The sequence below is a fragment of the Ranitomeya imitator genome, chromosome 1, assembly GCF_032444005.1.
Source record: "Ranitomeya imitator isolate aRanImi1 chromosome 1, aRanImi1.pri, whole genome shotgun sequence".
Classification (NCBI taxonomy): domain Eukaryota; kingdom Metazoa; phylum Chordata; class Amphibia; order Anura; family Dendrobatidae; genus Ranitomeya; species Ranitomeya imitator.
In genome coordinates, this window is record NC_091282.1 from 966,945,062 (window position 1) to 966,972,077 (window position 27,016).

General features: G+C 44.0%; 1 protein-coding gene across 11 annotated transcripts in view; it reads left to right on the forward strand.

Annotated features, from left to right (window-relative positions):
• Positions 1-27,016, forward strand: part of CAMK2D (calcium/calmodulin dependent protein kinase II delta) — a 286,176-nt gene that overhangs the window by 26,849 nt on the left and 232,311 nt on the right. For all 11 annotated transcript variants that reach the window (XM_069743769.1, XM_069743771.1, XM_069743777.1 and 8 more), the window contains exon 2: positions 2,472-2,566. In XM_069743769.1, the coding sequence (XP_069599870.1) occupies positions 2,472-2,566 (95 nt within the window). The remainder of the gene's footprint in view (positions 1-2,471; positions 2,567-27,016) is intronic.

A 27,016-nucleotide genomic window follows, 5' to 3' on the forward strand; every position in this document is an offset into this window, starting at 1 on the left:
GGTTTTTTTGTTAGATGATCACTGTGCATGCTTACGGGCATTAATAGTTTCTATGAACATAAAAGACCACCAAATTGATCTAGTTGATGAACTAAAAAAGTAATCTAAAGGGTATTGTATTTACTAGACCACATTCCCCCTCCCCCTCTCCCTTACAAAAAACATCCTCCTGGTCAGTGTGTTCCATTTGTGATCTGTTTGAAACCACATGGTCCTTTTCAGTTAATTGGCCAAGAGTCATGCCAAATTTGATCTGTCATACATTTTTTAGATAAAACTAGTCTCATGATTTAACTCTGTGGGAAAATATGAGGTGATTTAATGGCAGCCTTCAACATGTATAGCTGTAACAGGACACCTGGGTCAGCAGGTGGTCCAGCCACACCTGCTAGTATCCAAGCTATACAGGATCACCTATGGAGTCCACGCTGTGTGACTGCTTCATTCAAACTTCCTCCAGTCAAAGGGCAATTTCTTACACTGACATAAAGGGAACCTGTCGCCCCCCCCCCCCCCAGGGGGGTTTTAAGGCCATCTTCAGCAGCACTAAGGCTGCATTCTGTGAAGGTGGCTCTTATATTTAGTAACCCTAGGAATGCTGAATTAATCACTTTTCTAAATTTGGCGCCATACCTCTATTGAGTAAGGGAGAATTGATTTCTCCTTGACTCAAGCACCACACAGCTGTCCAGCATCCCAACAGATGCCGCCTCCTCTGTCTCGTGCTGGCTCCTGCGCTCTGCAATTATTTCTCGGGCATGCGCCATACACGCTGCCCTAGAACTTGCATCAAGTGATGTAAGTAGATCGTGCCTGCGCACAGCGGAGGCCCCAGATCCGGCTCACCGCAGTGTGTTATGATGTATTCACACTGCGGGGCTGGGAATCTGGTGCCTGCGCAGTGGAGTGGGTCACCGTGCTCCATTGAAGATAGTGCTGAAGTCTCGCGTATATTGTGTATATATAGGGTAGTGTCTAGTGTGCCTTTAAGGTGATTAAATATATAATTTAACATTGAGCTGATCTTTTATCTCGACCTGCAAATACACACAACCATGTTCTCGGCTTTAACTTTCCATTTTACCGGGTCTGGTTTCTGGCTCAATCCCGTTAACAGAGCGGGCTTATCTGTAACAAGGAACTAGTGGTAGTCCTACCGGGCTGATAAGGTTCTGTTTCACTGGTACTAGTGAAAGGGGCCTCTCGGCCTGTCAGGGCTGTGAACGAATGCAGTGCCATTTTACACTGCTGACGATTGCCACAGCTAGAGAGCGAGCTCAAAACATCAGATTCGATCGTGCAAGCTTCGCCAATAATGCCTTCATCACAGGCACTATAAAAGATGAAAACTGACCATTTTAGGATTTTACAAGTTATGGATAGGAGGTCAGAATGCTCAGCTTACTCCAAATAGGGGTACAAAAAGGCCTAAATATGAATGTGTTGTACTATAATGCTGAATCACATTGAAAATGGGAGTGGTATTCTCAGTCTGTGAATAATAATCCAAACATTCAAGTGACAGGGAGGCGCTGGACCTGCGTAGTCGGTGTGACTGTGACTTGATTGATCTGTGACATACTGCAGTAACACAACTTTAATAAAAGCTTTTTTTCAAATGCTATAAAACAGGAGGGCACTTTAATACACCTCTGTTCTAAGTTTTCTGCTTGCATTAAATACCTCAAAAGATGTAGTAGACCCCAGACTCATACACATCTATTCCAGGCAATTAAAACCTTTTCAGTATTGAAATTCATGACAGTTTTACTTGCCGCAAATCAAATTTTGTTGTAAAATTTTGGCAAAGCTCGTGAATTATAGTTTCTAGTTATTACAACTACTTACAGTATATTGGTGTCCAAGAAGATCTTAATACAGGAAAGAAATAGAAACACGGTACCAAGAAGATCTTGTGAGTTAGTAAATATTTAGAACTCACCATTAAACCATGTATCCACCTCATTGTCACACTATCCAGTTTCATTGAAACCTGAGGTTGTGATATTAACAAGTTCCACTTTACATAGGATGACTGTTACCTTTAAGTGGCTGCTTAATTGCTTAAGTGTTTTAGGAGTGTGAAAGATCGCTTCATTCTAAGGTACAGTCATTTTGTAATTGATCAGAAGACATTTAGTAGGTGAGAGTAGAGAGGATCCTGAGAAACTGGAGACTGGTTTTCATTTCGGCTCTCACGATTCTTGGGCACAGCAAATACTGAAGTAGTTTTACCCTGGTCTGATCTGAATTATTAAAAGGTGAAAGAGTGTGTGTAGAACATTGTTCACTGGCTGGATAGCTGCGCTGCTTATGATACGCAAGGAGAGGTTAAATTACATCTGAAAAGCACGTTTGCTCATCCACAGCCTATTAGTGTCATAGTATACAGAGTGGGGGAATCTTTTCTGCAATCTGCCCAGAGATGTTGTCTACTGACGTATTAAGACCCATGTGTTCTTGTTTTGCAGGGGAGCCTTCTCTGTGGTGAAAAGATGCATGAAGATTACCACAGGTCAAGAGTACGCAGCCAAAATTATCAACACCAAAAAACTTTCTGCCAGAGGTATTATACAGAACCCACTGAGCATATCTTTCGTTGAGTCTTTGTCCCCATGTTGTAAAGTTTACATATGCTTACAAAAATTGTTTGGTCTACTTTATCTGCCACTTATTATGTATGTACTCCACTTTGTACCTTTCATATGGGTTGTCTTGCAAACTTGGGCAACCTTTCCCCACAGCCGTCTGCCACACTTTCAGTCAACACTTTGTTTTGTATACCTTTATTAGCACTATTGGCGAGGCAGTAGGAGAACATCTTGATTTGTTGTCTATAGGGGAGATGGAACTGTGCGTGGTATCTAGATTACTATTTGTTAATCCACATGGAAGCAACTTGGGGCACATTTAGCCCACCTAGGACTCTGATCAGAAATGGTCATGCAGATGTAGCTTTCTTCGGAATCTGTGCTACTGTATTATCCAGTTGAAGTTGGGTGGTGGCCACTTTTGGAGGTGCATAAGTCAGCAGAGGGAACTTCAACATGTTAGTTGTGTTTTTGCCCTGATTAGAACTTTCTGGTCATCCATGGCCCAAGGAGCCATGTAAGGTTTTAGCTTACTTAGCCTACAAGGAGTAGGATCACTAACATGGCAGATTGCACAATTGTCACATTAAGTAGTAATTTCTTAAGCCCTAATCGGCCATCCAAACTAATCCCTCTTTGTGCATAAATACAGTACAGACGCCATATAATATTGATATACTGTAGGTACATAATCTTACATAATCTTTCTAAGAGAATTCTGTGAAGGACAACATGGACATTTTATATTTTTTTGGGAGTTAATAGAGTGAAATATAATGTAGTAAGGATAAAAATTGGCATCCACAAATGATAGAACTTTTTATGAGCTTGCGCAAAATCTTTTACTTGCAATGTATATAATACAGTATATGCACTCCTTTTCAGAATAGCAGCATGTCCCTTATATTAATGCAAATATCTCACAAGAGAGAATCACAGGACAGGTGCAGAGAAGATGGAGAAATTAATTTCCCCATCTTCTCTATTGTCTCTGCTCGTACAACGTAGACTTGAATAAGTGAGTGTAATCCAAATATCTGATGCCATCAGCATGGATCTGCACCGCCCCATAGTACAACGTTGGGCCAAGCTACATGTGATAAAACATCAGATAGCACTCTGCCATGTTATACGGTTGTGTGAGTAAGCCCTTAGGAGACGTTCAGTATTTGGTCAGTATTTCACATCAGCATTTGTAAGCCAAAACCAGGAGTGGGTGAGAACTACAGAAGTGGTGACCAGTTTCTTTTATACATTTCCTCTGATTGTTCTGTCGGGATCACACTCAGTCGGAGCAGCCTTTGGAAGTGGTGAATCACCAGAAATAATACACAAGACACGTCTTGTATAGTGTATCACTGGGAAGTCTCTGAAGCACGCCTGCCTTCAATGTGCTATCCCTTCTTTATATAGCTGTTTCAGTAGGTTTAGTGGTTATACAAGTTTTGCATGTTTAAACAAAGAGACAAAACAGGAAAAAAAGAAAAGAAAACAGTTTCGTGGGCGGCAGTTTCACAACAAACAGTACAAAGGCAATTCCACAGACAAGAAAAACAGGATTTCATACTATAGCTAAAATGTCCTTGAATGGACAGGTCAATATTTATCACAAATTCTTTTTTTTATTTTTGTTCATTGAGGTAATCATTTTTGTTCTGCTCTTCACAATCCCCCCTTTGACATATTCCATTCAAAACCTTGTCGATCATTTTAGTCATTCTTTTTGTGATATTACAAAAAAAAAACTTTATATTCTCGCATCCATTACACAAAATTTATTTGTGCATACCGAGATACCCTTGAGTACAACCTTGAATAATACATATATAATTACAATAACCATAACTGTATGTATTAGGCTTTGCATAATCCCGGTAACCCACCCACCGATCCCTCTGAACCAATTGGCCGGGTTAAGAAAAGAAAAGGTATCTGACCACCAGCTATCCTTATTTTGGTCATTGTCTTTGTCATACTGATCCCTGAGTCGTTGTACGTCTTTTAATTTAAATCTCATACTCATAGTACTATTCGGGTCTATATAATGACAGCAGGTGGGTCCGATGATTTGACACATACCCCCTTGTGAGGCAGTTAGGTAATCCAATACCAGGGTATGTTGGTTAGTGACTATTATAAGCTGATTCTGTACAGCTATACTAGTATTTAATATGTCCAATATATCCCAAATCTGATCATCTAGATAATCCGTGGCTCTAACTAATTTATCCCACATTTGTGTTAACATAGGATAAATAAAAATGGTACTAGCAATTTTGTTGGGAATTCCCATTTGTACTATATGCGGCCTCCCCGAGGGACGTGGTGAGTTATCTGCAGCTCTTTTATACAGTGTGTGCTTGGGCACGGCTTGCATATTCACTTGTTTATTTGAAATTATGAAAGTAGCCGGGGTTAGGCGTCCTAATGTACAAGTACCCTTTATACCTACGGGAAGCCATTTATATGCTCCTTCTCCGCATATCCAAAATGTACCCTCAGGCAGATCCCACAAAGCTGAGTGCTGCAATACCAATCTGTGAGCCAAATCCACAAAACTAGATACATTCTGAAGCATACACCAAGAGGGTTTTTGTCCCAAGGGGCTACAGTACCCGGCTGCGGGATTCCCACATACATGCATTCCGTTGACATACTCATTGGATTCATTACAAACCAGGTTCCCCGGCTTACTTGTACAACTGTCTGCATCACCTTGGGGGAACAACTCAGAATGTTCCCATTTTCTATTATGTATGTATCTTTCCAATACTGTAGGTTTGAAAGCATCAGAGGAAGGGGTGGTTGTACTGAAACTGAGCTGTAGATTTTCAGTGGGGACCTGTCCTAAATCAGTTAATCCAGTCTTATTCCTAGGTACCCATTTTCCTCCCTTGAATGCTAAATATTGTAAGTTGTCTATTTTTCCTGTAAGATTGCCCTGCCACCAAGGAAATTCTACCCATCCCACAATTGGTATGGCGATTGTAGTATTCCATAGTCTAGTATTGCCAGGTTGGTTGTTGGCCAGGTTGTCTGAACAATTAGGCCAAGCGAATATTTCTTCAGCTGACACGGGAACTGCTAGAAAAGGTATACTTGTGGCTGATACTGGTGAATGGGTACAGATCCAACAATCTGCCAGGGGTTGCGTATTATTTAACAAGTCATGCACTAATTTTCTATGATGTTGTACGAATCTATTGTTCAAAGGGGCTAGAGAATTCAGTCTTTCCCATGCCTCCGTTGAGGTTAACATTATTAACATCAATATCATGAGTCTTATACTGCTTTTTTGCAATGGCTTGCATGTATCCATGATGCCTTTCCTTCAAGCTTGACTGCTGTTGGAGTTGTTAACAGGACTTGGAAAGGTCCGTCAAATCTCGGTTCCAGAGTCTTTCTGGTGTGTCTTTTCACGTAGACTTGATCACCAGGTTCCAACTTGTGGCCTCCTTCGAGATTTTCTGGATCTGGAAGGGAAGCAAAAACTTGCGAATGCACTTTAGTTAAACGTTTTTGTAATTCTTGTACATAAGCAGTTAAAGTCTCAGTATTCAACATCAGTTGTTGTGGAAAATAACAACCCAAATTTGCTGCTCTACCAAAAAGAATCTCATGTGGTGACAGCTTCGCCTTCCCCCTTGGGGTGTTTCGGATGGAATACAGGGCAAGTGGTAGACACTCGGTCCAAGGCTTTCCTGTTTCTGCCATGGCCTTCTGGATTTTTAATTTTATTGTCCCATTTAATCTTTCCACTTTACCTGAACTCTGTGGATGATATGGAGTGTGAAACTGGTTTTCTACTCCCAACATTTTGATAACATTCTGGAATATTTCCCCAGTAAAATGGGTACCCCTATCTGACTCGATCACCTCAGGCATGCCGTAACGGGGTATCAGTTCATGTGCTATTTTAATGGCAGTAGTTTTTGCTGAGGCTTTACGAACTGGATAAGCCTCTGGCCACCCTGAGAACATGTCCACACACACAAGCACATATTCGTATCCATTGTACCTAGGAAGTTGGATGTAGTCGATCTGGAGTCTTTGAAAGGGATACAGTGGTCTTACATGATGCTTGGTTGGGGTTTTAATGGCCTGACCTGGATTGTGTGCCAGGCATATAGCGCATGCAGCACACATGTTCCGAGCAAAATTACCAAAACCTGGAGCCAACCACCTTTCTTTTACCTTGAGCGTCATACCATTTGCCGACACATGCGTGGGTAGGTGGAGGTCACTTGCCACTGCGGGGTACCAGGCTCTGGGTAAACACAACAAAGTTCCTTTTTTCCATAATCCTTGCTGATCTTCTGCCCCTTTTTTCTGCCACTGCCCTCGTTCTTCGTCGTCTACCTGTTTCTGAGCTTCCTTCAATCTTTCCTCATCATCTTCAGAGCTATCTAGTGTGTGGGCATGATGTAAGGGTTTACGTGCTGCCTGTTTTGCTGCCTTATCGGCTTTATCGTTACCCCTGGCTTCCTCGGTGTCGAGTCTCACATGTGCAGCTACCTTTATCACCGCTATTTCTTTAGTTTCTTGTGCTGCCTCCAGAATCTGTCTAATGAGGGAGGCATGTTTAACAGGTTGGCCTGAAGCAGTCATATAACCTCTGGCTCTCCATATTACGCCAAAATCGAAAATAATGCCATGTGCATATCTAGAATCAGTGTATATGTTTGCTGTCTGATCTTTGGCTATTTTTAGAGCTTCAACTAATGCCGTAAGTTCTGCTTCTTGTGCAGACTGATTAGCAGGGAGAGGTTCTGCTTTCAGCACTTCATGCTGAGTTACTACCGCATAACCTGTATGAAATTGTCCATTCATATCTGCATATCTACTGCCATCTATGAAAAGTTCAAATGTAGCATTACAGAGTGGCTTGTCACGTACATTACATAAGCCCTGAGTCTCTTGTTCCATTAATTGTACACAATCATGCATTGACTTTGATGGGTCAAAGGAGTTGGAGAGTGCAGTTTCAAAGGAGTTGGAGAGTGCAGTTTCCTCAGGTATGGTACCCCCCTCAGACTCTAAAGGGAGCAAAGACGCGAGATTAAGAGTCTGAATCCTGGCAAAGGAAATGTTGGGCGGCAGTAGTAGGGAACATTGGAGACGGAGGTGTCTGGCCATTGAAATATGTTTAGGTTGGACCTGGTTAAGAATGCCATGTACATCATGAGTGGTCTGAACTAGAAGTGGGTGATCAAGAACAATCTCAGAAGCTTTATCTAATAACAGTGAAATTGCGGCTACTACTCTTACACAAGAAGGTGCGGCTCTAGCTACAGGGTCCAGATGAGCTGATATGTATGCCACAGGTCTCTGTTTGTTTCCATGTTTTTGTGTGAGCACCCCTGTAGCATGTGAGGATATCTCAGCTGCCATTAATTGAAAAGGTTTAGTGTAGTCTGGGAGTCCCAAAGCCGGAGCTGATACCAGTGCTGTTTTCAAAGAGGAAAATGACTGTTTAGCCTCTTCACTGAGTGAATATGGTGTGTTGGCAATACAGTCATATAAAGGCTGCATGAGTTGACTTGCATGTATGATCCACTGTCTACAGTGTGAAACAATACCTAGGAAAGCACGCAGCTGTTTGTGATTCCTGGGTTCAAGCATGTTACGTATGGCTTCCGTACGTTGAGGTGTGAGGTGTCTGATGCCCTGTGATATGCAGTGACCTAAAAACACGACTGTTTGTTGACAAGCCTGGAGTTTCTGTCTATTTACTTTACAGCCTTCTTGCGCTAGGAAAATTAAGAAATTAACAGTTGAGGTAACTGCCGTCTGTTCATCAGGGCAACAAATAAGTAAGTCATCTACATACTGTAGAATGACTACTCCTGGTTCTGGGATGAAATTTTTTAGCACGGTCTGCATTGCTTCAGAGTACAAAGTTGGTGCGTGTACCATACCTTGTGGCAATCTTGTCCATGCTAATTGTTTACCCTTGAATGTAAAGGCAAACAAATGCCAACAGTTCTTATGTAGTGGCACAGAAAAAAATGCGTTTGATAAGTCAATTACCGTAAAATATGCAGCAGTGCTGGGAATTTGAGACAGTAAGGTATGAGGATTCGGTACCACAGGGGTGACCGGTGCCAAAACCTTATTGATTTCCCGTAAGTCGTGCACCATGCGATATTTCACCATAGTTTCTTTGGAGGACACTTTCTTTTTAACAGGATATAAGGGTGTATTGGCGGGTGACCTGATTTCTACCAAAACACCTTGTAACACATAATCCTGAATTTGTTGAGAAATCGCCTGTTCTTGCTGGGCGCTGATGGGGTATTGCCTAAGCTGAGGTAATATGGTTCCCGGGGCAGTTTCTAACAGTATAGGAGCTACTGATAAAAATCCTACATCAGTGTCTCCTTTTGCCCATAGGCTGTCAGGAACCCGAGACAAGTCAATTTTTGCTTGTTGAGTGTAAATTTCGGAAAATCCTCCATTGCCTGTATTCTAACATATGGTTCCAGAGTTTCTGCATCTTCAGGGATGGTCAGCATAACTGTGCCATCTTCTCTAAAATGGATGTTTGCATGCATTTTACTTAAGACATCAGTACCCAACAAGCAGGTAGGTGCACCTTTAGCAAATAAAAATTTGGATACAAAAGTTTTAGGGCCAAAGCTCACATTTAAAGGTTTTGTAAAGGGCAACGCCTGAATTTTACCATCATACCCTTCTGCATATGTAACCTTTGAGGATATATTGTCAGGATATGGTAAAAAGTCCTGATTTAAAATGGAGGATGTTGCTCCCGTATCTATCAGAAAAGGTACATTTTTACCCTCAACTTCAACTTGTATTATTGGTCTTCTAGAAGGAAGAGAGACCTGCATAACTTTCAGTCATTCTGAGCTGTCTGTTTGATCAGGCACTGGGTTATTTATCCTATTTTTGGGTACAAAGGTTCCTGAATCTATATCTGTTTTTCTCTTCCTACATTCCCTTTGGAAATGTCCTGGCTTCTTACAGTAATGACAAGTAAACTTTTGATTAGCAGAGCCAGTATTAGCCTGTGCAATTCTTACTGGCTTAGAATTTTCTCTTAAGTCCATTTCTATCCCTACAGCTTTCTGTCTAGCCAGGTGTGGGTCTTCCAAGGTTCTCCAATCAGGGGTTGCGGCCTTAAGCTTTTCCTTCACTTTTGGAGACAATCCATCTATAAAGGTTTTTGTAACTAACCTCATCATTCCTGGAGCGGTTAGATCCATGCCTTCATCTCTGAAATTATTTTCTACACTTAGATAATATTCGTCTACTGATTGTCCAGATTTCTGAGCCACCACTCCCGTTGTTCCTCTCTGCCTCTGTCTCTCCCTCATGAAAACCATTAAGTGATCTACAAATTGTGTACCTGATTCTATCGTTTGTAAGGCACCATCTCCTGCTTGGGGCCTATGTACCTGTAGATTTGCTAATAGCTCCTGGAAGAGTCCAGGAGTCATTTTCATTCTACATAATTCTTCTCCATCTGCCCAAACTCCAGCGTGAGTCTGCATAATTTGCTGTATATATTGTGCAAATCTAACTGGACACTGGGTGGGATCTGGTGCGTTATGCAAGAGAGACATGCCTTCAGCGGGGGACCAAGGGAAATATTGTCGAGTTTGGTGATATCTAGTTCCCATTACTCCGTCAGCACCAGGTTCCCTAAAGGGTCTTGGTACTACCCTAACAGGGGCAAGTACAGCGCCATGTCTAGGTGTACCACAGGCTAGGCAATCATTTCTCCAGTCTGGATTTTGTTGTCCACAGTGCGGACATACCCATCCTCCTGGTCCGGCTAAACTTTGAGGTGGTGTTTGGAGAAAAGATGGGGCATGTGGGTTAAGGTATGGGGGTGGGGTATTTTTAGATTCCACATTTTGTTTTTCTCCACAGCCTGTGGGTCTAATACACCACTTTTTACTCTGTTGATTATATGTCCATCCCTCATTTTCTGCTACCCTAGAGACATCAATCAATGCTTGGATCTGATCTATCCATTTCTTGTCTCCGATTATGCCTTTTTTCCTTTCCTGAATTCCTTCCCATAGTTTTCTACTAAAAGCTTCTGCCCTAGTAACTCCAAACTTACTAAAAATCTTTTTCAGCCCCTTAGTGGCATCTTCACCACTTCTCTCCTTTATGATAGTATAGATATCTAATTCTTCTGGTTCCGACTTTGTTTGCTTATTCCCCATTTTCTTATCCTGAGCTTTCTTGCCCTAGGTGGCGTTTGGGTATGAGAATACCTCGTTACCTTCTTCCTAAGGAGCTAGGATGTCTTTTTCTTGCCCTAGGTGGCGTTTGGGTATGAGAATACCTCGTTACCTTCTTCCTAAGGAGCTAGGATGTTTAAACTGTGTTGATGTAAGAAAATCCTGATTCCTACACCTATAGCAAACAACACAAATGCAACCAGACAGAAAAAGAAAAAGAACATACAACGTATCTTGTCCCAGGCTAATTTATCTGTCCTGGGCTCATACTATCATACACTTATCCGTCACCAGGTTTTTGTCAAAGACAGGATCAGAGATTGAACATAGGCGCGGAGGTCTCCCCGAAAGGACGCAACCACGTTGCCCAGTGGGACAGTCACTTCTTCTGTTTCAACCCCCTGGGCGGCTTACAGGGCTATTCCCAACTTCCACACACCTTCTATTCACATTCACTCTCATTCAATGCCATACTCCGTGAGGTGATCAATTCCTAAATAGTTCAAGAACCCGAGCTATAGGTATCCTCCTCTACTAGAACTACCCGCTAAAGAACACGACACAGAAAATCTTACGGACAGTGCAGGGCAGATATAAGAGATCTAACAGTGTCTCTTACCTGGCCAGGTTTTTGTTCATCTGCCGTCCATTATCCCAGATTCTCTTTTCGTTCGTATTCTGCCGGTGTTCTTGAAGGAATACACAGACCTCGGGTCCCTGTTCAGGCGCCAGGAAATGTCGGGATCACACTCAGTCGGAGCAGCCTTTGGAAGTGGTGAATCACCAGAAATAATACACAAGACACGTCTTGTATAGTGTATCACTGGGAAGTCTCTGAAGCACGCCTGCCTTCAATGTGCTATCCCTTCTTTATATAGCTGTTTAGTAGGTTTAGTGGTTATACAAGTTTTGCATGTTTAAACAAAGAGACAAAACAGGAAAAAAAGAAAAGAAAACAGTTTCGTGGGCGGCAGTTTCACAACAAACAGTACAAAGGCAATTCCACAGACAAGAAAAACAGGATTTCATACTATAGCTAAAATGTCCTTGAATGGACAGGTCAATATTTATCACAAATTCTTTTTTTTATTTTTGTTCATTGAGGTAATCATTTTTGTTCTGCTCTTCACAGTTCCACTCCTGATTTTGGCTTAAGGCGCCACTCCAGAGTTTTTTTTTTTTTTTTTGCAGTCCTGGAGAGGTGTCTATAATATAAGTTCCCTGCCCCTACTCTCATGCTTACCTGCAGCCATCTCATTGTTCTAGCATCACCGCTCCCTTCGGTCTCCGGCAGTTTCGGGCCTGCCAGATCGCTCCACTGTTTCATGGAGCAAGTCAATGGTCCCTTTTCAATGCATGTGTATGACAGCCCTGTTCTGGCACTGTTCAGCGCAGAAAAGAATGACTCCCTGGAGTATTGCTTTAAAAATACTGATGCAAAATACTGACGAAATACACGACATGTGAATGTGGCCTTAGGGTATATGCACACAATGTCTCTTTCAGACGGATTACTCAAAAAGCTTCACAAAAAATGAACATAATGCATAGCAATGTGAAAATATTTTGTTACTTTGTTTAACCTCTTCAGGCTTAAGAGACCTTGAAGCAGATAAGACATAACATGTTCATACTTTGGGCTGCTTAGTTTGTAAGCTCTATGTATTGAAGGCATAGAGCAAAGGTGTCTGGTGGTGGAACCACCGCAAACTCCACTGAAGAAACACCAGCATAGAGGCTTCAGGAGAATGACCATCGGCATTTTCCTGAAACGTTTTCAGCTTGGGAAAACCTAGTACTTCCACTGGCACCCTAATGGCGCTAAGTGCATGTAAGCAGGTTGCGGGATGCAGTGACAGACAGAAGGCAGAGCAAATGTTAACAATTTTACTTGAACAGGGGGATACTCCACACAGGGAAGCAAACAGTTTAATTGGGGTAATAAACCGTTAAATAGCAGAATGAACGGTTCAATGGCAAAAGGATATGCAGGGTTGAAAAACAGTGGATGTAACCGCAGTCCTTTTGTACACTTATGGTGTCAGAAGGTCCTCCGACTGTAGATGCTGCTTGAAAGTCAGTAGCACCAACAACAGCTGGCGCGGTGCTTGTCCAAGCAGGTCCTGCTGGTAACAGTGGTCTGTCTTCTGGTGGCAGTGGTCGGTGTCCGGTACCTTCCACTGGGCCCCTAGTCCATAAGTGGCTGCGTCCAACGCAGGCAATGCCGCAATACTGCCAGGGTCCTGGTTGAACTGTGTGGCAATGTGGGCAGCATCAAACAGTCTTGCACACTGCCTTGGCTGTTAAGCTTACGTGCAGCAATCAGCTGAACAGGGCTCCCGGCTCTCTCCCTGTCACTGCGGCAGGCTCCGGCAGCGTCCTGGCATATGGCTGGCCCCATTTTCTCTCGGCCTGACTGCGCACCTCGCGGAGCACGCTGCACATGCACCTTTCTCCTCTCACGGCTGGCAGGAAAGGTCAAGCGCGGGTCTGCGCTATATTGATGCTCGAGGGCTGGAGCACTCGCGTCCCCCTGCTGCACACTGTCTGTTCCCGAAAAGTCTCTCTCTAGGCCACCGGGTCCGTCTGCTGCAGTCTGTCGCAGCGCCTGTGGGTCAGGTGCAGAGCGCGCTGCCAGCCCTTCTGCTCGCACGCTGACGGCAGGGGCCTCTCTGCAGCTCCGCGCGTTTCCCCCCTCCGCTTCCTGCCGGGTTCCCTCTCTAAACACGCCCCATCTTCCTGGGTCATGCGGCCTGTCCCGTCCCCTATTCCTTCCCCCAGCCTCAGCAGTTCCGGACCCGGCTCAATACAGGTACTTGTAGCCTAGTCTTCCTCCTTACATGCACTCATCGTAATAAAGCAGAAAACAGTTGTCCGACCGTTTTTCAGGTGTGGAAAGCAGGGAAGAAAGAAAAGAGGAAAATGAAAAAAATATCCTGTACTGTGCTAGTCAGTTAAAAAAAAAAAATTGTTATTGTCTGACTTTTAATGACTACTTGGGTCTCTTTATCAGGCAGGGAGAGAAAAAGAATAATAGGAAAAAAACTCATTGGGGGATGGTGACCAGCACCCCTTTGATTACCTTGTGTGGTGCTGCTCCTCACCGGAAGTATTTTTTGTTTCCTATTTTTTTTTTTTTGTCTCCTTGCCTGATGCAATGATGACAACAGAGAAAGATGAGGCTTGAAGAAGATCCTGTTTAAATACTCTAAGGATTGTTAGAATTCCATTCAATAGTACCATGTTTTGTAAATTGTGTCAAACAAGCTGTGATGTGACAACATGCTTTCTATATGGGCATGTAGGTCACAGGAAGCTGAATAAAATGATACCTTGTTATCTGTGATCTAATGTCTTATTCCAAAGAAATCAACGTTTTTATCATATGTAAATGAGCTGTTAAAATCTATGGGCCGGACACTGATCTGCATGAGAATCTGCTTCCAGAGCTTATTTAAATAAAAGGGCGCTCTACCAGCGTTAGACAAGTAACTAGCATAGAACAGCAGAACTGAACTTTGTGTTCTTGTAGACGCATTTCCTGCAGCTCTCACAGCTCTGCTGTATTGCGACACTGTGTGCCTGTGAGCTGGAAGCTGAGAGGAACCTGCAGATGTCAGGTATAATCACACACAGCTCTGCAGTGAGCGCACAGAGGGCCGTTACACATCACACAGTTAGCTCCCTCTTATATTTTAAAATAATCTCTGGAGGCAGATTCTCGTGCAGATCTATGTCCGGCCATAGTCCATAGCCTGGAACATCTCATTTACATATAGGAAGAATTTCTCTGGATCCCAGCTAGCAATGTATCGTCTTATTCAGCTTCCTATGACCTACATGCCCATATAGACAACGGAGGAGGGTTGATTCTACTGACAGATGCCCATCCTTTTGCTATCCTCTATATTCATTTCATGGTCAGATTTTTGGAAAAGACTAATGCTCTCTTCCTGGCACCTCCGCAGGAAAGATACTTCCATACTACAGCCGACTAGCAGCTCAACAGAATGATGTTCCAAAGCTTCTGCCAGTGGCTAATCTACATGATTACCTTGTTGGCTACAATAAAATAGCCATGTCTATTGCATGCGCATCAAGATTATTTCTAATCGCTATTACAGCAATGAATCCACTTGTAAGGCAGCAGTGACAGGACGAGTCAGCTAAGAATTGTGTGGCTTCAGGCTTGTTAGCGGGCAGTAGTCTGCCTGAAAGGCACGCGCCAACATGGGAGTAAGACGCTCCTGCGGTATGTTGTGAAAAAATAGGTCAGAGCTTAATTGAATCAGATTCCTCTTCATTATTTACAAATGAACTTGCTCCATTAAGGCATGCTGTATTTAATAGAGGGGCCTGGCAGAATTCTTCTGCGTTTTGGAGATCTGCAACGGGCTGGCTTTACAGCATAATTATTATGGAAGCTGGGAATTATTCATGTATATGTACAAACAGGCTGTGCTTTCTTCAGACGATTCACTTTAGAAATAAACCCCTCGCCACCTCCAGTAATCTCTAGAGGTGAGGATCTGGAGAAGGAAGGTGCACACATAATGCTTTTCTTGCTGCGTCTGAAATAGATCTGTGTGGGTCTTCACAGCACTGGTATAATGAGAGCTGCTATTTTTGCTAGCAGTCATTTTTAGAAACCTAGCAAACAATGTGCACTCCTCTGCTTCATCACAATGATGCTGTGAGAAGATGCCCGCAGTCTGCCTCCCCTGATCTTTTCCTTCGTCGGAATAGGGGCCCTCATACACCGAGCAATGTTAGCCGAGCCCGCCTGGCCTAATATGTATGAGGGTCTCACCCTGACCGGTGATGTTGGGGAGAGAAGTATTGGGCAGTCTTGAATTTTAATATCCAATCTTTTTGTTCTTCAGGAGGACAAACGACCAATAAATTCATCAGAATGTACACCTCAAAAGTGTAAATCAGGGCAGGAATGTCCATCCGCCTCCGACTGTAGTACTATTCTCGTCGTGGCACACAGCAGCAGAAGCATGCAATTTCTCCAGCTGATTCTTCTTCAAGAATGGCAATCAAAACGCCACTCCTAAGGCCTCCATAGTGTCGGCCGGACCCAGCCATGTTGACGGGATCGGCCGATGGTCTAATGTTTAAAGGGCGTCACTGAACTGATGGTCAGTGGAAGTCGATTGTGCATATTCGATTTCAGACTTCTGATCGCATTGTTCTCCCCGATGTGTCAGCCGGTGGATTTTTCATAGAGAACACCTAATTATTGATGAGTGAATATACTTGGACTATAACATAAGTACATGTGGGGATTACCTAGCAAGCAGGCAACCTCCACATGTTCTCAGCCTGGCTAACAGATGTAAATCATTCAGCTGCGGTAATAAAAACTAAATCTCCGAGCACTAAAAAATACTCGGAGGACACCCGAGCGTGCTCGGGAAATGTAGAGTAACGAGCATATTCGCTCATCACTACACCTAATCGCTCAGCTGAATAGGTGTTCCTGTGCATGGGAGTGTCGGCTGAGGTGTTCGTTGGGCAAATATTGTTTTACCAACAGCCATATAATGTGTATGGTCTGCTTTACTGAAGCTTAGGCTGTGGCATCCACATATCCTGGATGACTGCTGCATGATACTCCGTCAAAGAGAGGATGAGACCGCTAAGAGAACCAATTCTTGGTGTTTGATACGAGAGATCTCTGTTGGTTTCATCTAAGATCCGAGAACCAGTGCCAAATTGCCCAAGTTCAGCTTTGTTGTAGGGCATGTCATCTGCAGTTGGCATTAGCCAGCATCTTTTTTTTATTTTTTTATTTTTTTTATTTGGGGTGTTTCGCATTTGATCTAAAAATCAACCAGTGTATCCCATTCCTCTAATGTGAGCGCAGGTGTTCTCCAGTCATTTTGTGCAAACATCATGTAGTCTCAGGAGCAGATGGGACCGCTTCATGATATCCATACCGGTCATCTTATGAGATTTAGCCTGTGTTCACTTTGCATTTTTGCCTCTTCAGCATTCAGTGCTGATATGTGAACCATGGGAATTTCTCTGAGCTGTTTGTGGTAGATTAGGTTTCATGACATTTTGCAAATACAAATTTTTTTTCCACTATTGATTCAATTGCTGTGACATTTCTAGACGGGTTTATAAATGGCCGAGTTTTCTCTGGTGTGGCTTGTATGTTGTTGTTGTTTGCCTGTCATGTTCACCTACTCTTTCTGCATAGAAAGGAAGCATGCGATGAAGAATCCCATCTGTAGCTAACGGATAATGTGGAGATTTGTGGAAAGCCCTTATAAATCTGTGTTAAAGGGAACCTGTCACCAGGTTTGGCCAATATGAGATACGTCCACCACCTTTTAGGGCTGATAGGCAGCATTCTATATTGCTGTATATATGCCTCCAACCCGACCTGTAGGAGAAGAAAAATCACTTTTATTATACTCACCTGCGGGGCGGTCCGGTCCGAGGGGTGTCGCTCTTCTTGGCCCAGCGCCCCCCTAATCATTCAGCTGATCCCGGCGGCAGATGACCGACGTGTCTACAGGCAGATGAAGCTGGTCACATTAAAGGGATTTTCCCACGAACGAAAGTTCATTTTAAAAATTGTCTGTGTCTGACCGTGTACGAGAGCACATGGGGTACACGGGTCAAAGAAGAGATGACATGACGAGAAGGCAGATGGGGGAGAGAGAAAGTGCACAAAGGTGAGAGAGACAGCACAGGGGGAGACAGCTGAAATGGGACAGCACACGAGGGGAGAACACGGCACAGGAGGAGAGAGACAGCAGACAAGAAGGATAGCACATGGGGTAGAGAGGTCAAAGAAGAGAGCACAGACGGGAGAAGTCAGCACAGGGGGAAAGAGAGAGTGGATAGGTGGGTGAGCACATGGGGGGGAGTGATTCTCAGCGCTGCAAAGCCTGCCCCCATCGTGACATTACTGGCCTCCCAATGCAATAGCATCAAGCCTCCATATAGTCTATTGGAATGTTTGGCAGCTCCTCCGCCTATCGTTGAGCCAAGGGGTCTGCAAAAAGGAGACATCATTATGAAAACTCTGTAAAAAGTTAAGAATCGCTTAACTGGTAATTGTTTTACAGAGCCATGGTGGACACTGTACCAGAATGCTAAGAGATCAATCACTCTGCATGTGTTACGGCTGTCAAACAGCCTTGAGACAGGGAGTCGCGAACATATTTTTCGAGCACACTGAAATTTAGCATGTGAGCATGCTCAGATAACACCTTATACGAGCACGTTCGCTTATCACTATTCCCATCCATTGCGTGATAGTAATCCAGTATATTAGCCAATCTGCCATGGACTTCAGCCGTTATAAATTGTATTTGAGAAATGTATAAGATGAAGGGGTTTTATAAATAACGTGTGCAACCAGATATGTGTTTCATAAAGCGGATACTTGTGACAGGTTCTCCATGAAGCTCACAATGACTTTCTAAATATGGCTGTGAACTTGCTTCCTTCTATATTGGATCATGAAAGCGTCCATTACTGCGGGGATGCAGCGCTGAACACTGAAGTGATATGCTGCGTCAGAGACACGTGATGCGATCTGAAACATGTTGGCGAGGTGGGAACTAATGAGCCATCCCCTGCCGCTCAGTGTATTGTACTGTTCCTGTCTCACTCCAGCTATGCTAGGTGCACATCCTCATGGACGGTATTCACCTCTGCATGTCGCGAAGGATTATCTCTGATTGATAAGCTCCTTACTCTGACTGCGTTCTGCCCATCTCTCCTGCTGCTTCTGCTCCGTGCTGTTATATTTAGCTTCTGTGCAAATCGAGCGCCCGCCTGCTCAGCCTGCACCTTTATGTATTTTCCTTTTTTTTTTTTTTTTTTCATCCGGAGGCTGCCGTCACACTAGCAGTATTTGGTCAGTATTTTACATCAGTATTTGTAAGCCAAAACCAGAAGTGGAACAATTAGGGTATGTTCACACGTTCCTGATTTCCCTCCTTTTTTTTTTCAGGACTGAAACCGCAGCTCTTTGCAGAAAACGCAGGTCCTTTTTTTTGGTGCGTTTTTTGATGCGTTTTTTGATGCGTTTTTTTATGCAGTTTTCTATGCAGAGTCTGTGTGTTTTCTAGGAAGTTTTTTCGGGTTAAAATGGCTGAAAATACCCTACCCCTAACCCTAACCCTACCCCTAACCCTATTCTAACCTTAGTGGAAAAAAAAAAAAAATTCTTAATTTTTTTATTGTCCCTACCTATGGGGGTGACAAAGGGGGGGGGGGGGTGTCATTTACTATTTTTTTTATTTTGATCACTGAGATAGGTTATATTTCAGTGATCAAAATGCACTTTGGAACGAATCTTCCGCAGGCAGATTCGGCGGGCGCACTGCGCATGCGCCCGCCATTTTGCAAGATGGCGGCGCCCAGGGAGAAGACGGCCGGACGGACACCGGGAGGCCGGGTAAGTATAAGGGGGGGAGATTAGGGCACGGGGGGGGCATCGGAGCACGGGGGGGGGGGCATCGGAGCACGGTGGAAGGGCATCGGAGCACGGGGGGGGGCATCGGAGCACGGGGGTGGGGGCATCGGAGCATGGGGGGGTGGGATTGGGGCAGCCACACTCCGCCCACGCACTTCCGCCCGCTTCCCCGCACTTCCTGCTGCAGCGGTTCGGCACCACAAACCGCAATAAAACCTGCAGATATATTTTTGATCTGCGGGTTTTACTGCGGGTTTGACCTCACAATGGAGGTCTATGGGTGCAGAACCGCTGCGGCTCCGAAAAAAGAAGTGACATGGTACTTCTTTTTTACCGCGGCTATTCAGCGCGGCTTTTTTTCCCGATTCCCGCATCATGTGCACAGTGGTTCCTGTTTTCCATAGGGTACATTGTACTGTACCCTGCATGGAAAACAGCTGCGGAACCGCAGCGGCAAAAACGCTGCGGTTCCGCAGAAAAAAACGCACTGTGTGAACATGGCCTTCGAGGAAAAGTATAATAGAAACATATGCACAACTTCTGTATTTATCACCCACTCCTGGTTTTGGCTTACAAATACTGAGGTAAAATACTGACCAAATACTGCTAGTGTGACGGCAGCCTTATTCTTTTTGTGAAATGTGATGAAACCTTGGCCTTGTGTATATATCTAGACATACATTTTGTCATATTTAATTATCTACGGTACTTCATTATGGCCAGACTAAAAGTAAATTATGGACTGAGGTGCACTGCCGCATTTGCATAGCTTGTAAGGGTGTATTGGGGTTAAGTCATGCCCTGCACCCTTTCCTAGTAAAACAGGTATGTTTTACGTGTAAAATGCTTATTATGTAATGATGTATGTGTAATGTGTAGTTATGCATCTTTATGGACAAGGGATAGATTTAGGGAATTGCATTACAAGTGTAGGATTTAGTGAGAATAATAGTAATGGGTAGAATAGTGTTTAGTACAGTGGGGGGCACTGTAGATTAGGAAATTAGATAAGGTTACGATAAGAACTGGTTAAGGAAATAGGGGATTTCCAAGTTAGGAGGGGCAAGAGTGGTGATAGTTGAAACAGTTCCTGGTTTTAGTCAGTTAGAGAGTTGGATGGAGGACAGTAAGGTTGTTTCAGAAACAAGTTTAAGAAGAGTCCAACAGGGCTGGAAGTCACACGAGTACGAGAGAACAGGAGCAGCATGAGAACGGCAGCGACTAGGTTCAGTGGGACATCTCGGAACGTTCGAGTCCGACGGTCTGGAAAAGGCATGGAAGAGCCATCCTTTATTCCGCCCTCGGAAGGGAAAACTGGCAGGGAACCCCAAGCACAAACTTGTCTGGCTAGTCGGGAAGCTGCGTTACCGGATGGTACGTTGCAGGAACAAAGTTTGCCAGGAAAGCAAGGGACAGCACAGAGGAAAGGATCTATGATCAGTGAGAATTACTGTGCGATGTCGGTGACTGAACTGAATTTGTTGAGTAAAGTCCCACACAACAGATGGGACATTGCGTTTTCTTTGCAGGGTGCCAGTGTTTGCCGCAACAGTAGCACCTCGCCATGACTACCACCCTGGTCACTTCACAGCTTTTCACTATAAGGCCGGCATCACACTAGGCGTATGAAAATATGGTCCGTTTGTTACGGCCGTAATACGCAGTAATTGTCCCAAAACACTGTTCCGTATTCAATTCGAGGATGCAATTTTTTTACGCACAAATTTATCCATGTGGCATCCGTATGGCTTCAGTAATTTTTTTTTCTCGCAGGCTTGCAAAATGGACGCATCATGGACCATCGGCTCAAATATTCTTAAAAACATATATATATATATATATATATATATATATATATATATATATATATATATCAGTGAGACACACATATGTATGTATTTATTTATATTTAATTCAGCGCTAGATAGTAGAAAAGCCGGTAATTCAATTGTCGGATTTTCCTATCTCCTTCACAAACCCGACAGCATATGAGACATGGTTTACATACAGTAAACCATCTCATATCCCTTCTTTTATTTCATATTCCTCTTTAGTAATGTAAGAAGTGTCTTTGTGTCAAATTTGGGGTCTCTAGCTATTAAATTATAGGGTTAAATACCGGAAAAATTTGGCGTGGGCTCCCGCGCAATTTTCTCCACCAGAATGGTAAAGCCAGTGACTGAGGGCAGATATTAATAGCCTGGAGAGGGTCCATGGTTATTGGCCCCCCCCGGCTAAAAACATCTGCCCCCAGCCACCCCAGAAAAGGCACATCTGGAAGCTGCGCCTATTCTGGCACTTGGCCACTCTCTTCCCACTCCCCTGTAGCGGTGGGATATGGGGTCCGTGTGTAATCCGTAATTTTCTCGCCCCCATAGACTTTCATTGGTGTATTTTTTGCGCAATACGCTGACAAACGCAGCATGCTGCGATTTTCTACGCCCGTAACATACTGTATATTACGGATGCGTAATATACGGCAGATAAGAGCTGCCCCATAGAGAATCATTGGGCCTTGTGCAATGCGTATTTTCTGGACGTATTTTCTGCGCTCATACGTCCGTAAAACTCGCTAGTGTGACGCCGGCCTAATACTCATTTTGTGAAGTTATTGTACATCTTCGGGCCCACATCTTCTCATTGTGTCCAAAAGGTATTTTGTGTCAATTTTCTTTTACTATAGCAGACACGTGTTTGTTTAGATAGATTAGACTGTAACACTTCCATCAGTACAGGTCTTGATGAAGTTGGGTGTGTGCAAATATGTAGGCAAAAAATAAACCTAAGGAGGTTACCCATGATGGACCTTCAAACCCTGTGAAGTGTCCGCAAAATTAATAAACATGCTGCGTTTTTTCCCGAAATGCGTTTCTGCTCCGGAAAAAATGCAGCATGTGCAAAAAAAAAATGCGGATTGCATTCTAATAGGATGCTTAACGTAAGTTCTTTTTTAGCTGTTTTATTGCGTTTTTTATAGCGGAAAACCGCCAAAAAACGCAAATAATCCTGAACGTGTGCACACAGCCTAAGGAACTAATTCAAATTACAACAGACAGTTTCCACTGCTGATGGCAATAACTCCGTGCAAAGAAATGTAAAAGAAAAAGACCCAAGCATTTTACAACTCCTGTTTGTTTTCTATATAAGCATGTGTGTAAGTTTTCCAGAAATCCTTCTTTAATTTAAAGGGAACCTGTCACCCCCGTTTTTTGAGATTGAGATATAACCCTATCGCTCTTTTCTTCCCCAGCTTTCCGTTGGTTTCCGGCTTTGGGAAAATGGCCGCCGCGATCTCTAATGCGCACGCGCGGCATCCCGCGGCCATTTTCCTGAAGCCCCGTGCAGCAGAGCACTCGATCTGCGCACGCGCGGCCCCAGGAAGATGGCAGCCCCCACCGATGACAGGGGCAATAGCGCAGAACGCGCGCTTTTGCTTCACGTGCGCGCAGGGGATTCGGAACTCTGGACATGCGCACACCACTACGCCACCAACGGAAAGCTGGGGAAGAAAAGAGCGATGTCACCACGCCCACCCGACCTGACCAGCCTGATTGACAGGCGAAAACGGTGACTTTGGTAATGTATTTCTCAGCATAGGTGGGGAATCGGGGTACACTACATACACTATAGTAACACACAGCGCAGGCCCTATTTAACAGTATTTATATCTCAATCTCAAAAAACGGGGGTGACAGGTTCCCTTTAAAATAAAGAAGATTAAACAATTTGTGTGAACCCAGATTAATAAACATTTGTAAGTTATTTGAATGAAAAATACTATTTCTTATAGGATCAGATGTTCTACTAGAAACCTGTGACCTTGCTAGAATACATATATCATGTCTGTGTTTTATGCTTGACAAGTTGTGTATCAGGTGCAGCCTGGCTTGGAGGGTAATCTAGCGTTTAGCTCAGTATATCTTTATTATGGGAATGGCTATGCGTGACCAGTGTGTCAAGCTTGAAATTGCTGTGTTAAATGAAATATAGTCATTCAGTTAACTACTAAACTGAGTATTTAAGCCTGGGACCAGGCATATACACTTCACTGTATCCTTCTTTTAAACAATTTGGATGCATCACTTTATTTCCAATGAGATAGTTTCTATAATGTGATACATAAACATTTCTTCCAAAACCAAATATAAATATGTTTAACAGTATAATCTGAATAGGGACAACCAGGGTGAGCCACCGACAAGCTGGTGCGCCATTGTTGTATATTTAGGGTGCCAACATCCGCGGATAGGCAGGACCAGTCAAGTCTAGCTTCCTAGACTATTAATATCAGCTCACAGCTGTATACTTAGCCTTTCCTAGTTATTAAAATCTGAGACCCTGGGAAAAAATCACATAGGGTCCCCTTTAATTAATAACCAGCAAAGGCTAGGCAGACCGCTGCGGGCTGATATTAATAGCCTAGGAAGGAGCCGTGGATATTGGCCCCCTGCCAGACTAAAAGCATCAGCATTCAGCCGCCACAGAAAAGATGCATCCATAAGATGAGCTAATTCTGTCACTTAACCTTGCTCTTCCCACTTGCCCAAGTTGGGTGATAGTTGGGGGTTGTCACATTTGTGTTGTCAGGTGACATCAAGCCCAGAGGTTAGTAATGGAGAGGTGTCAATAAGACGCTCCAATTACTAACCCAATAGTGATATTGTATAAAAAACACACGCACACGCACCCTGAATAAAGTCCTTTATTTGAAATAATGACAGACTCCTTTATTGAACCATACTGGTGTCATCGCCCTGTCCACTGAAAATACATCTCCTGCAAAATGCAAAACAATTAAAATAATAAACAACAATATTCCTCACCTCTCCGAAGTGAAGAGATAATCCATAATGTCCCACGACAATCCTGATGACTTTAAGAGCAGTCACCAATGTGACTGCTCTGAAGGATAGCAGGCTCACACTGACAGCAGCGTGTAATCACTCCTGCAGTGTGTATCACTGAGCTGCGGTGGGAAAGTTCACCAGAGTTCGTCAGCTGTTGAGCCCCGGTGACCTCACTGACTTCACCTCTCCTGCGTAAGAACTTTCACCACAGCTCAGCTCTACACAATGCAGGAGTGATTGTCAGTGTCACCGGCTGCTGGGTAGATCAGTCTCATCAGCTGATGAGACTGCTCTACAAGTGATCTGAATTGTCTGTGGACAATATGGATTAGGGCAGATAGATAATGGGTATGGTTTATAATTTTTTTTTCTCTTCTCCAGGTGACATGGGCATTGGGGATTAGGCATTAGGGTGAGTATATAGTGCTTTTTGATTTATTTTTTTCTACAGTAGACAAAGGGCTTCAGTGATTAGGTGTAAGGTGAGTATATATCATGTGTTTTTCATATCAATATTTATTGTTTTTTTTTTCTTTTACTTTGAGCACAGGCTTTGGCTGATGACTACATCCATCAGCCAACACCTGCTCCTGCTGTAATCAGTGACAGCAGGTGTCTGCTGATTTGGAGTAGTAGTGTCTCATCAGCCGATGACTGTGACCTGCCGTATGCTTTTTACTGTGGGTCACAGTCACATCTGCGGGGTCACACAATGAGTCTGAGGATCTCATCTCAGTGCCTAATGGCAGTCAGGGTAGCACATGGAGAGCTGTGCGGGCCTCCAAAGAAATGCCACTCCACACCATTACTGACCCACTACCAAACTGGTCATGCTGGAGGATGTTGCAGGCAGCAGAACCTTCTCCACAGCTTCTCCAGACTCTCACATCTGTTACTTGCTCAGTGTGAAACTGCTCTGATCCGTGAAGAACACAGAGCGCAAATGTCAGATCTGCCAATCTTGGTGTTCTCTGGCAAATACCAATTGCCCTGTACGGGCTTGTGGATGTCGGGCCTTCATGTCATCCTCATGGAGTCTGTTACTGACAGTTTGAGCAGACACACGGATGTTAGTGGCCTGCTGGAGGTCATTTTGCAGGGCTCTGGCACTGCTCTTCCTGTTCCTCCTTGCACAAAGGAGGAGGTAGGAGTCCTGATGCAGGGTTGATGCTCTCCTATGGCCCCCTCCACATCACCAGGTGTACTGGCCTTTCTCCTGGTATCTGTTCCATGCTCTGGACACTGTGCTAACAGTCACAGCTACCCTTCTTGCCACAGCTCACATCGATGTGCCATCCTGGATGAGCTGCATTACATGAGCAACTTTTGTGGGTTGTAGCCACTTCCTCATGCTACTGTACCTTTAGTGGTGAGGGCAATGACAAAACTCAAAAGTGACCAAAATGGCCAAAAAGGATGAGACCAGAGAAATGGTCTGTGGCCACCCCCTGCAGAACCACTCCTTTATAAGGATTGTCTTGCTAATTGCCTATCATTTCTACCTGTTGTTTGTTTTATTAGCACAACAGCAGGAGAAATTGAGTCACAATCAGTGTTGCTTCATAACTGGACAGGTTGATTTCACAGAAGTGTGATTGACTTGGAGTTACATTGTGTTGTTTAAGTGTTCCCTTTATTTTTTGGAGCAGCGTATATAATTGCGTGCTGCAGTATATGGCTTATTTGCTGGTGCCTGCACACACTGGCTCCCATTGTCCCAATGGTTGCTGCTGCATGCTGTTATCAGCAAGCAAGCCATTTACATGCTGCTGTCAGAGCTAGCTCTGGTCACTGTAGTTATAGTAGTTAGTTACATCTGCCTGGTGTACAACCCGCCCTATACAACCCGCACGTGACTTGTGATGAAAATGTGCGTCAAATCTCATTAAGTGGATAGATGCTTTCCCCTTTTTCTTAATTGGTTTGTTATACCCGTGTTGTTAAAAAAAAAAAAAAAAAAAAATTAAATACAATCAGATGCCAGTTACTTTCTCCATGTCAAGAGTTGTGCCTCTACTGCTGCCCCTCTGGTTGTGCACATGCTGCAGCGGTGACATCCGCTATGTGTGATACATAGTGCTATCATTCTACGGCTACTTTCACACTAGCGTTGTGCACTGCACGTCGCAATGCGTTGTTTAGGAGAAAAAACGCATCCTGCAAAATTGCTTGCAGGATGCGTTTTTTCTCCATTGACTAACATTTGGCTTTGCCACACGTCGCAACCGTCATGCGACGGTTGCGTCGTGTTGTGGCGGACCGTCGCCACCAAAAAACTTTGCATGTAACGTTTTTTGGTGCGTCGTTACCGTCTCTTCCGACCACGCATGCGCGGCCGGTACTCTGCCCCCGCCTCCCCGCACCTCACAATGGGGCAGCGGATGCGTTGCAAAACAGCATCCGCTGCCCCCGTTTTGCGGCGCTTCCACAGTATGCGTCGGTGCTCCGCAACGTCACATTGTGACGGGCAGTGCACGACGCTAGTGTGAAAGTAGCCTTAGATTTGTGTGTAATATATTATATATGGTGTGTGTTTATCTCCTTAGTTAACAGTATTCCGTAAAGAAGCTTCTCATGTTTCCTCCAGGGTTTTTCCGTTCCCTGGAATACATGTGTGACCATTGTGCTGTTCTGCATTATGTGGCTTTTGTCCTATCGCTGGGTAACTCGTTCCGTGCAGCTTCGTTCCTGACCTAGTTTGTGAGGCATCCAATTGAAAATATTTTGTATGTAGAGATTCCCTCAGGAAGCAGAAGTGTAAGAACTACCTCATCTCAGCGAGCTGATTGCTAGCAGGGGCGCTGGATATATTTAGAATCCGTCACGTATAGCGGTTCCATGTTCCAGGTCAGAGCTGTGATCACTACACAGGATGATGAATGATTGTGGAGACGACAAACCCTTTAAAGGGACACT